The following is a 12,927-nucleotide window of genomic DNA, read 5'->3' as shown; positions in this document are numbered from 1 at the left end:
AAAATTATCTAATTATTTTTTATTGAACATGTATTTAAAATTACATTTAAATTTGTAAATGTTTTTATTTAAATATCGCATTAATTTCGAATTAAGAAAATTCTTTTGAGCACATTTCATAGTTATTAATATACGAAATTTAAAAACGTTTGATATCAAATGCATGTTATTCGCGTCAACACACCTTGCAGATCGAAAAGGTTGTTTCGTAACAAAAAATAAAGGCTATAACATTTTGTCTAGAATGCAATGGGGTTAAAACACAAAACACAGTCGGTTGTTTTTCCATTTTTTGTTTGTTTTTGCGTTGAAATGAAATGCATAATAGCTACAAATAGAGATTCTCGATATATACACATTAACCGTACGATTAATTAATTAATTAATTAATAGAATGGAATTGAAAGAGAGAGACTGAAAGTATGCTCGATAGGTATTTCACAGCTAGGAGATAAATTCAGTGGAGTCCAGTCCTCTAAGTAGTCTAGTCTGGTCTGGTCGGGTCGGGTCTAACTGCTGGAGCTCAGTTCGTCGTACTGGTACTCGCCCGTGATCTGGCAGTCGTCCGGGTCATCGTCGAGGTCACAATGTACAAATTCGTAGGGGGGGAAGAACAGTGAGCTGAGTAGGGTGGCCGAGGATCGATAGATGGCCGGTGGATAGAGGTGGCACCTCGCCGAAGCCACCTCGATGGCATCTGGAACACCTGATCCCTGGGCATTGCTTGGGTTATCCTCTATATCCGTGGCTGGCTCCGTGGGCGCCAACTTTGGCTTTTCCTATTTGCGGCGGCGACTCTTGCCCCGGCTGCTGCCCTCCTCCTCGGCGTTCTCTTCGTTATCCTCTTGCAAGCTCCTGGAGCAGGGCTTCTCCATCAGCTGCGTCTCATTGCCTGACTTGATGGCGGCTATCAGGAATCTCAGCTGCATTAGTTGCACCGCCGTCACCCGCGGATTGCTGCAGTTCTCCAGCCACTGCAGGAACTTCTCGCCATGCCGGATGGCCTCCACATCCTCATCATCCCTCGAGCAATCTAGATACTTGGCCTTCTCCTCCTCGTCCGTTTTGTTGGAATTATTATTGTTATTGTTATTGCTGGCACTGACATCGTTATTGTTCGTATGCGGATTGCTGGTATCCTGGAAGCTTCCCTCGGATTCGGATCCATGTTCCGGTGGAGTAGTGGCTTCCAGACCGCCCATCTTGAAGAGCATATTGTCGAGGATCTTTTTGCAGTCGCTTGTGGAATTGGGGGTCTCTGGGTTTTTGTTCTTGCCCAGCGGTTCGGGACTTCTGCTGCCGGTGGGTGAATGTGCAATGGGACTTTGCGAGGGAGTCATCACCTTGCCAGCAGCTGAGAGATCCTCTGGTTTTCCAGAGGCTTCTCCTTCTGCCTCCACCTCACCATCCAGATCCGGTTCGGTGGCCTCACCATCAGCCTCGGGATTCTGTTCGTTGGAGGACAGACTCCGGACCGAGGGCGTCTCCGTCTCCTTGGTGAGATGCGAATACAGGATGTTGGAGGGATCACTCATCGATCCTCCTCCCTCGGCAGTTGAGGTGGCCACCTGCTGTTGCATCTGGTTGGCTTGCAGGGCGGCCAAAGTGGCGGCATTGGGATTCAGGGTGTGCAGACTGGCCCCAAAGGCCTTGCACCAATTGTACCACGCCGCATTCTTCTCGTCCAGGCTACCCGATGGCGTGGATGAGGGTGTCAGTGGAGCCGAGGGTATTGGCGGTGTCTGGGCCAGCTGGCTCATGTGCTGTGGAGTGGAGGATCGTATTGGGGGACTGGTCACGCCCATGGGAATGGTGGGTGGATAGAGGGGATTAAGGCCCAACATGGTCTGCTGGGACTTCAGCCAGTAGAGCAAGGGATCTTCGGCCAGATTGGAGAGCGTCATGGGGCCACCAACCATTTGCGAGGGAGCCAACGAGGGACTCGGACTCTTGATGTCACCCGCCTTCACCTCGTTCTTGATGCTCAGATTGAGGCTGCCCTGGCTCTCGCCCGGCTGCTTCTGTTTGGCCCAGTTCTTCACCGACAAACCCTGCGCCGCCCCGCGATCACCACTATCGCTCCTGGGACTCTGCACCTGCAGGGGCGTCTGACCACCTGGCTTCTGGTTCCTCAGGTTACCAGCGCCCGCTGGGAAGCTCTGCAGACCCGACATGGCCGCCAGGCCCGGATTCAGCTGGGCCAGCAGGTTGAGGTTTGTGGTCAGCTCGCTGAAACTGATCGCCAGCGGGGATTGCGATATGCCCGTGAGACCCGATAGGTGAGTCAAACTGGAGAGCGGACTGATGGCATTCAGGGAGGGATCGGCGGCGGCGGTTCGGTTGATGTCGGCACCAAAGACCTTAGCCTTGACCCCGCCATTGAAGGCCGCATAGTCGACGGGCAGACCATTGTACCCCAGATCGGCCAGGTTCTTGTTTGTACTGTAGTCCAGGCCATTTAGCGGTGATCTCTTGAAGGCCAGCTCATCGAACTTCAGTTTGTTGGAGAAGTTCAGGGGCAGAGCGGCCTCCAATCGCTGGCGCTTCTCTGGCGGACCCAGAAGTCCGCCGCCACCACCTCCTCCTCCTCCTCCGGCAATATCCATCTTATCACCCAGGGCGTCGGCGCAAAGGTTATCCGTGGTCGATTGCCTGGACATGAAGCGCAGCTTGTCCTCGTTTTTGCACCAGCCACGCAGCGTCGACTCGGGCACACCGATGTCCCGGGCCACCGAGGCCTTGGACTCGCCATCGTGGATCCTCTGGATGGCATGGATCTTGTCGCGGGGCGTCAGACTCCGCAGAGGCCGTTTGCCCTTGGTGCCCATGCGGATGTTCATGTGGGGGTAGCTGGAAATATCCAACTTTAGGCCGTTGTCGAACAGCTTGGCGCCTGCAAGGATAACGAGAAGAACAAGAACAAGGAGTCCTTAATTAATTACCGTGACACACTTGGCATATCGCAAATCGCACGGCGTACCGATGCGTTCCCATTCGCCAGCTGGCCAGCACATAGCGATATATATGTACTTCAACGAACAGCGAATGCGCGTCCATGTACTTTCAAGGGGGGAGGGGGGGGCTGTTGGTAAGGGGGGTTAAGGTTGGGGGTGCTTAAAAGGGGTCTCTACCGGGGGTGGTGGTGGTGGGTGCTCTTTCGCATGTTCGCACGGGGCTCCAATAAAATCGCCGCGCGCTTTAAAGTTTTACAGACAAGTCGCGGTGTAAATAAACCGCACAACCGGGCGTATGCGCTATATTGCGTATACGTGTAGGTGGACCACCCAACTATAACTATATATATATATACACATAGGTATACCCAAGATGACAAAATCTCTCTCTACGCTCTTGCAGGCAAATGAGCTGCGTCACGCCCCTTGCCTTGACTTGCCTCTTTTTCCATTTCGCTCGGCGCACGAAGGATGCCAAATTTGCAAAAAGGACCTCCATAGTGTATATGTGTGTGTGTGTGTGTGTGTGTGTGTATACGGGGAGACAATGGAATATGCTAATTGGTGCGTTGCCTTCGCGCCGCGACGCGCCTGCTCCAAAATGCAGCGCGCAACGCGAGCTACGAATAAGCAACAAGAACAGGCCATTCGTCGGCCGAACTTTGCCGAGTCGCCGACTTTCCGAGTCCGCAAATTTATAACTTGTTTACCTGTTTCGGGCCACTTGGCGCTGCAGCGCAGAACATCCCCCAAGTTTGGCCCGTGGATGTGCCATCCATATCCATGCCAATGCCAAGCACGCCTGTTGCGCCTTCCCAGAGCCTTTCCAAGCCATCTTTCTTTACCCCCCACCCCCCTCCAAATACTAAAATGTATCTAAAGGCAGGTGCAGCGCGGCGACTTCTCAAGACTTTTTCGGGCCAAGTGAAGTGAAGTGTAGAAATGGCCAGCAAAACCTGAGCGAGCAACAATATGCTCCGCCTCCATCTCTCCAGAAAGTGAGGCATGCAAAAGAGCTCGCCCCATGGTGCAATTTTAAAATGAAAAACACGTTTTGCGCATGACTGACACATGATTTCTTTCCCTGCATATATATATATATATATACATATATCTGTATATATAGCATTCAAATATACAAGCAGCTACATATATGTGTGGGAATTCGCAGAGAGAACTGTTCGAAAAAGAGAAGCTCGGTAGAATTAAGAGAGAACTTGTAGCGAAACTGGTGGAGTCTTTCGTTTGGCCATCCATCGCAATGCTGTTTACAAAACGCACATCTTGGCCTCTTGAAATGGAGTTTACACGTTGCCAAGTATTAATTGGAGGTCCCTGAATCACTGGACTTATCTCCTCGAGTTGGTTGCCCAGGCAAACACTAGTACATGATTTGGAATAAGTTGGGGGAGCTACGAAAAGTACACAGAGCATTGATATGTCAAGTACTTAAGATGGATGGTGTTGTAAAGGGGTAATAGGATTGCTTTTATTACATTTCTTGATATTTTTATATTCTTTTGATATTTCTATATACATTATTTAATTAGGACTAAGATATTTCCTTTAGTATTTATCAGACAGACAATTATAACAATGCAATAAGGTTAATATAACATATACTTAATACCCTCAAGGTATGAAAAAGTAATGGTTTTTGTCAATAAGTTTTTTAGTCACCAGCAGTTGAGTTCTGACGTTCTCACCTGAGTTGAAAATGTTCTTTAAAATATAACAACATTTTTGAAGTTGAAAATATTTTAATTTTGCTCGAATCAAGTTGAATAGAAGGTATTTATATTGTATATCTCAACAAATAAACTATTAGTCCAGTCAGTAGTGTATACTTATCAAAAAGTTGTTAAATAAACTCAATATAACTTTTCTCTTCTCACCATTTCGTTCTAATATTGAGAGCATTGACACCAAAATGTTCTTAGACGGTTTTTAAGAACGAATGTTCTCAATTCAAGAGCAAGGTACTTGAATAATTCCTTCTGGGTAGACTTAATGTTAATAATAATATCTCGTTGTGCAAGTAATGCACTATTTTGTAAGATTTTTAATGGGTTAGCAGTGGTATTACCTTCCTACTATTCGAATTTACTTAATTAACTTTTTTATTTCTCCAAGATGGGTGTAAGTATTTATTTGCGTACCATATTGACTATGTGCAACTCTTTAGCTTACGAAATAACATTACCACTTCTATCATCCTAGTCTAATTACAATGTATACAAAATAAGCGTATTATTATAAGCTTATAATTGATTCATTTTTGAATGGTTAACTCCATTGATAAGCTCTGCTACTATTTACGCTCTTGACACCTGGCTGAACATGCGGTTTAATGCATACTTATGCAGGTGGTTCCCCCAACTATGGAACCCAGGCGAAGACACACTCATAACCAATGGAGCAGCAAATAACTGTGTCGACGGTGGTTCATATAAACACCTAACTCCCAAGTAGCCTAACACCCTGTAAACACCCCGACCCTCCCTGAATCCACAGATTCAGATTCAGACTGACCTGCCTGCAAAACCTGCACCCAAACACATATCGAATAAAACTTTTACAGCTGTATAAAAATTACAAGGTCTTTGGCCATTCAGCATTGGGAGTCGGATGGGGCAGAAGGAAAAGAATTTTTACTTTCGCTTTCGAAAGGGGGTTCCCCCAGTTCCTCAGTTCTCAGTTCTCAGTAGTCCGTCCTTGTCCTAGCCGGCTCGCCATTAAACTTTTCACGAACCGAACTGGGACAGTGAGAAGTGTGTAAAAAATCTAGTAACAACAGAAAAAGATGAAAGAAATAAATATAAAAGAATTACACCAAGTTTGTCAGTGTGTGTGTGTGGGTAGGTGGTAGGGGGGGGGGGGGGGGGGGGGGGTGGTCAGTCTGTGTCTGGTGTTGCTGCTGTGCACACATGCACAGTTACACTCACAGTCACAGTCACACACACCTATCCAACGACAGGACATATGTATGCCGGAATGGCCATACCCGTCTGTATGTCTGTAATGGCCAACCGTCTGGCCATTTCACTCCATGTGTGTGTGTGTGTGTGTGTGTGTGGGCTAAGAGCTTCTGATTTTCCTATATACAATTATAATTTTATTGTATTTACTATTTTTTCGTTTCTTTTCGCCTCGTATTGAACTCACTCACAGACACAGGGGCAATGCATGTGGCAAGGACACCAAGGAGGTTCGAATGGGGGGGGGGGGGGTTCTCGAGGAAAGTCTGGCAAATGGAGGTCAACGACTGAAACTAGTACTAATATGTGCAAGCGTTTGATAGCTCCATTCGTTTGTGCTAATGCAAAAAGAAATAAAACACAAAAAAGAGGCAACAAATAAAAATAAGAATTCCGTAGATAAAAGAAAAAGTTGCTTTGGTCTGAATCTGAACCCAATTGTGTTTGTTTTCCTGTGTGTGTGTGACCGTCTGGGATGTTTCTCACACCGCAGTTATGTGTGTGCAAATAAACCATGTGTCTGCTGTAATTTTGGACCTGTTGGAACCAATGATCTATGTGGCTTAAAGCACTATCGCACCTTTTTATTGTGTGTTTTTTCGTTGTGATTAGCTCGATTAATGTTATGCTGGATTATCGTAATGAAAGAAGTACAACCGTTTAGCTATTCGGTATGGGGACGCTACCTATATAACCTTGGATAGCTTTTTGAGAATCGTAGATAGGAATTGGCTGTTTGTGAATACGGTACGACTATAGTACATACGAAATGTTCTCCGTTAGCGACTGGCTAAGTTTCTTGGTTTAAAAGATGTTTATATTTCTAGAGCAACTAACACCTATTAACCTAAAACCACCTTGTTTTTCAAAACATTTTAAAATGATTTAAAAGTTAAGTTATCATTTCAGTTGGTTGTCCTTAAATTAATATTCTAGTATTTTCATATTTTCCACCAAGTTCAGTTTGGTCTTATAATTAAACTCATTTTAAACTCTTAACAACATCACGATATTTAACCCCTTAAAATAATCACCAAAAATGTTAACTCATAAAAACATTAATAAACATGGCTCTATTTCAATCTTTAAATGCTTATGAATTGTATATCTTAACCCTTTATGCTATTGGAATTATAGAATTTTGAATATAAATATATTTTGAATGTTATAACAAAATTTAACTCATAAAAACATTACTATACATATCTTTACTTCAATCAATTCAAAGGTTATGAATTGTATACCCTTAAACAATAAAATTTTAAGAATTCTAAAAATAATCAGACATTTTCTGAACAATAATAAGATGCCTGATGTCATGAAGTAAATGTATACATTTTATTGCATACTTCGCGGCGTTTAACAACAACGGACTTCCCTACTGTTTAGTATTAAACATTTTTGTATTCACAACAGAAGACGGATCATAACCAACCTAATGAAATTATTTCTACTTTTTAAGTTTTTTTAGAATTACTTTAAATTGATTGCAAACTAAGTTACGGCTTTACAAAAATTGGAAAAAAATTATGTGATAAGAAAACCTTAAAGTCAAATATTTAATAAAGCAATGCAATATACAATAATATATTGCATACATCAGGGGGCTCATTTAATTATTCTTTAGAATACGAATACATAGTGTTTGAAGAAGTGTTTCGAAAATAACTATAAAGTTTTAGATACATATATTGTACTTTTTACATGTCGTACTTAATAAATAACTAGTACTGCTTAGAAAAGTATACCATACCTAAATATATCATTACAATAAAAAAGGGTGTATTCCTAAATAGGGATTAATCATATTTTAAAGAGTAACGATATTTTTTTAATTGAATGTTCTAGAACGTTTATTATCTTAATGTTGAATTCAAAGCCTTTCACAACTCTTAAGGACTTTTATCTGCCGTCTTTATTGTGATCAAAATAAATGTTATATTTTGGTTTAATGTTCATATATTGAGATAAGCATTACTTGATTATTAAAAATTTGTCATTTTCTTGTTACTTCATAAATATGAGTCATCTATAACAAAGAAAAGATTAATCTCTTTACATACATATGTTTGTTTATTAAAAAAGGTCTTCAAAACAACGTTTACTGTTTTTAATTTTTGTATAAAATCAAACTTCTAGAAGGCACCTTCTCTTAAAACTGTTGTACATTTTGTAATCCTAATCAAATTCTTCGTACTCTTCAAAACAATCTATAAAACATTTCTAAGCAAAAGATTTCCAAGAAATGGCCACAAAATCCTTTTTATAAATGCTTTATCACTAATAATTGCTTATCACTTGAACATATACTAACCTTTTAAGTAAACTTCCGGGGCGAAATGTGATCGGGGGCCTTCTTCCAGCGAAGGCGGGAGAAATTCGGAACTGGCTTAATGGGTCTCGATGGCACACCAATTTGATGTGGTTTTTTGTTTATACTCGTCCAGCGGTATTTATGGTTTACAGTATATTAAGTATAGTTCACATGGGATAGTGGGTTAATGTTATTGCTTCGAAATAATAATAATAATTCGGGGGCAGGACACAATCGAACACTGTTTTCGCGATGCGATTATTTGCCGCTGTGGCGTGCGAATTTCAGCGGTGGCAGGACATTCGAGTTGCGACAGGACATGCGGTGCGGTGCGACCTCTCTCTCGCGCTCGTCGAAGGATATTGTGATATTGTGACGCTGCGTCGCTGTGACGTGGATATGTGCGAACCTGAGCGGCTAGCGTGCGGCGACAAACTACCGCGGCGGACTTGAGTGAATTTTGATTTTAGCGCGGCGAATTTCCGCACGGCGACGACGGCGGCGGCGGCTGCGACGTCACGGGAAATTTAAAGTCGCACGTCCACGAAATGCGGCGTTTCGTTCTCACTCACACACACTCACACAAGCGCACACACACACACGGGCCATATTTAGTGGTGGTTGTGTCCTGTGCTGGTCAGTCTGCCTTGGTAGTTGTGTTGTAGTTGTCGTTTTTGTTTCTTTTACGTGCCCACGTACGTAGGTGTGTGTGTGTGTGCGTGAGTCGCTCTCTCTCTTTCCCACTCTCTCTCCTTCTCTTACTCGCAATGCCCTCTCTCTTTCACTCGCTCGCCTCTCTCTCTTCCTTGCGAATTTCGCGGCCTTTTTCGGTGACAGCCAAATGTACAATGATTAATAACGGTCAAGACGGCGGCAGCGGCGGCGGCGAAGAAGAAGTCCTCTCGCTTTGGCTTCGCCTTTGCTTTTGGTTTTTGGTTTTGGCCTCTTCGCATTTTCGCAACTTTCGCATTTTGCCATTTTGGCCGGCCCAACCACAGGCCAGTGTCCACTCACACACACACACACACCCTCGCAGCCACACACACTCGCACACACGGCTGTGTGCAACGAAGACGACGCAATACTCGTGCTAGGCTTTTTGAGATTGAGAGACGCACATCCTTTTCGGCCTCCTTTCTTGCGCCCACGTGTGTGTGTAAGGTCACTCAGAGAAAAAAAGTCCTTTAAAAAGTAACAAATGAAAATAAGCGGAAATAAGCGAAGGTTCTTTTATTTAAACAGAGTTTTCAAAAACGGTAAATTTTTAAACTAATTAAGTTTAAACTAAAAGTATTTCTTTTTGAAAAGTAATTAATTTGAAAACTTTTTAAAATGTTAATGCTTAACTTTTAAATGTTTAATCCCATATTTTCCCTAAATCTTAAAAAAGCTTTTGTCACTGTTCAGTTCAGTCAAGATCTTTATTGCATAATTAAGCTAGGAACCAATTAAAAACAAATTTTATTTTTTAATATTTAAAATTGAGTGGTTTATTTTTTGTTTTGATTACTAGAATATCTTTATGCAGTTATACAGTATATATATTTTTTGGAAAATTACACACCTGTTACACTGCTTTTGAACTAAATGGGGGTTCTTAACAAAAAACTTCAGTTCGTTTTAAAGTGCTCTTATTAATATGAGAAAGAAAAAAGGTCCCTTGATTCTTTTTCTCAGTGTAAGACTTTGTGTAACCTCAGGAGGTATTTGCCTGCGTTTAGCGAAGCTATATGCTGCTTCCTTAAATGCCGGAGAACAGCCAAAATAAGGATCTCCTTGGTGAACGTGAAAAACCTAGCCGAAATCCTTGTCTAATTTTCGCAGTAGGGGTTCCATTTTATCGCCGCTGATAATTCTGTTAGTTTTCCCGCTGTCATGTGCTGCAGTTGTTGCTGTTGTTATTGTGGCCAGTTTTCCTCGCTTTGTTTTGATACATGCCTTCATCGCAGATTACGTGGGCTCGCCTCTCTTTCGCGCCCGTTTGCAAAGAGTCCGTTTTGGGCTCCCGAGAGCCAAAGAGCTGTTTCCTTAAGAGACAAGGAGAGAGAGTTAGAGAGGGAGAGCAAGAGCGGACAGCTGAGCAGCTTTCGCACTCGGCTTTTTGCCGCCCGAACCAAGTTTTGGCGGCAGGAGGTGGTGACCCCAAGGGGAAGCCCCCCTGGGGAACCCCCAATCCGAAAAACAAGGCGAATCCGGCCCACAGAGCGGCTTTCTTCGCTCTTTTCGCTGCAGCGTGACCGGTGATCGCCGAAGGAACCGGAATTCTCGAACGGGCTCTCGATCGGAACACTAAAAATAAGAGATATAGATATAGTGGTGGTTTTTTAATCGGTTTCTTCGGTAAAATTGCTGTGGCTTACAAACGTCAGTTGGCCAAACGAACGAAAATTGCCAAAGCCTAAACTAAATGCATACATCAACTGCCAAGGAAATGCAATTAATATGATATTTGGGTCATAAATTATTTTATTATTCAAAATAAATTTCATAATTTCTTAATCAAATGCTTAGAATGGCAGCTATTAATTATGCTGAATAGAATACATTTCTCAGCTAGCAACACTATTGAAAGTGTTATAGTCACATCAATATTCCAGGAACTATTGCTTAGGGACTTGGTATTTTTAAATTCTAGATTACAAAATAATAATAGTATTTATATGAAGAATATTAAAAAAAAACATTGTACACAAATTTAAGCGATAAAATAATAAATGTGAAAATAAAGAAAATAACTTGAAATTCTAAATGAAATACAAATGAAGGTTTATGGTAATAAATATTCGGTTATAGAACATTTTACAGTTTGATGATATATTAAATATTATTTCAAAACTCTTAAATAACTGCTACCAGTGAAAACTAGTGTTGATTAATAGCTCGGATAAGGAGTTGCCTTTATTCTCAAGCAATCCAACTGCTAAAAATGTATTTTGATTAGTTGGACGAGATGGCAATCCCTACAAGTATTTGCACCATCGTGGGATATCCCGGAGATTACGATCTTATATAATGTGTACACGCATAGGCATTTGAGGTCGTAGACTTTGTAGTTGCTATGCAAAACATTTGCGCAGAGCACACACACACACAGGCCCACATACCGACTTCCCTATTTCCCTATTGTATCTGGCCAACACGGAGGCGGAGGCCACTGACCATAATAACAACAACAGCAGCTACAGAGGCAACAAAAAAGACAGCAGCAGTGTCGCCAGAGTTGCTAGTTGCTGCCTTTCGGGAAATCGCTAAGAAAGGTTTTTGAATCTATGTCCGAAACGCACAGGCACACACATACATGTGCAAGGATATAGTACATATAAGTAGAGGCGTATACACAACAAGGAGCAACAATAACGCAGGACTATGGAATACGGACTACAGATGGCCGGCATGGGGCCGCATTGGCAAGAAACATATCCTTGCCACTAAAAAGCCAAGCAGCCTGCCCGGGTCGCTTCATTTCGTCACACACACACACACGCAGGACTCACAGGACTCTCACACACACACACACACGCACACTGAGGCAGGTTGGCAACACGCTACCCACACAGACGGACATTCTTCTTAGCATCCGCAGGCACATCAGCATCTTTAGCGTAAATTTTGCTGCTGCGAAAATTTAGAGTTGTTGCTTTATGCCAATGTGCGTATGCCTGTGTGTGTGTGTTCGTGTGAGCTTGTGTTTTTGGGTATATATACTTCAGATTTTCATCGGCCAACCTAAAACCCCCCAAACCCCAACCCCCCCCCCCCCCCCGAATATCCTGCGGAACCCAACCCAACCCGTCCAACCGACCGATTGTCCATTGTGTCCACCAAGGCAACATTTTCCATTTTCGTTCGCCTCTCTTTGGCCGCCGGACTTTCTCTCATATCTGCAGCTCCTTGCCTTACCGCCTTCGTCCTGGCCACCCAGTAGTCACCCACTTGCCACCCCCTCAGATGGTCAAAACCCCCTTTTTCGGGATACGTGTGTGTGTGTGTGTGTGTGTGTGTGCGAGATGCCTTAATGTCGCTGCGTGTGTGTGTACAATTACGAATTCGTCGTCCTCGACTAAACTCAATTCACTTTCTCCCCGACTCTGGCCAGCCCGCGTCGTTGTCACCGTCGTCGTCCTGCGATGTCCTTTCACCCTACTCCCAAACCCAAACCCAAACCCCCCTGCCCTTACCAATCAAGCCCCCCTCACCGCACTCAACCCCTCATGTCACACCTCTGGATGGCGAAGGAAATTTTCGCGTGAATTGAAAGATGAAGGCGCACTGGGCTCTGGACGCTGGTCACCCCCGATTGTTGGCTATATGTACACGCATAGGTCCTTGTTTATCTTAGTGTGTGTGTGTGTGTGTGTGTACATATGCTCGAAGACGTGTGCGCTTGATTTTCAGCATACCCAATCCCCAACCCTTCTTACCAACGCCCACTAGCCCAGGGAATCTGCATCCTCTCACACATTGTCTTTGTATAACTGTTCCTAAAACAAAATTTTCAGTTTGCCTTCAAAAAGATAAATGTGTGTACACGAGTTCTCTATGTGTGGTAGTTCTCTGTGTTTGTGTGCGTTTCTCCCGGCCATACATGTACACTGGGATCTACATCTACTTTGAATATATCCTGCGATGCGTACTCGTTTGCACCTTGCACCTACAACTCGAAGTGCCCCTACCCATTTCC

General features: G+C 43.5%; 2 protein-coding genes across 2 annotated transcripts in view; one reads left to right on the top strand and one right to left on the bottom strand.

Moving 5' to 3' along the window:
• Positions 1–12,927, top strand: part of LOC119551949 (coiled-coil domain-containing protein lobo) — a 30,632-nt gene that overhangs the window by 4,226 nt on the left and 13,479 nt on the right. The gene's annotated exons all lie outside the window — the stretch shown is intronic.
• Positions 83–8,751, bottom strand: LOC119551956 (protein distal antenna). Its single transcript, XM_037861655.1, has 2 exons — positions 8,247–8,751; positions 83–2,893 (listed from the first exon to the last, which is right to left on the bottom strand). Exon 2 carries the CDS (start codon positions 2,838–2,840, stop codon positions 780–782), a length of 2,061 nt encoding a protein of 686 aa, XP_037717583.1. The 5' UTR covers positions 2,841–2,893; positions 8,247–8,751; the 3' UTR covers positions 83–779.

The sequence above is a fragment of the Drosophila subpulchrella genome, chromosome 3R (assembly GCF_014743375.2).
Source record: "Drosophila subpulchrella strain 33 F10 #4 breed RU33 chromosome 3R, RU_Dsub_v1.1 Primary Assembly, whole genome shotgun sequence".
NCBI classification, from domain to species: domain Eukaryota; kingdom Metazoa; phylum Arthropoda; class Insecta; order Diptera; family Drosophilidae; genus Drosophila; species Drosophila subpulchrella.
Note: the sequence above shows the minus strand (reverse complement) of the source record. Positions and strands in the feature narration are given on the sequence as shown.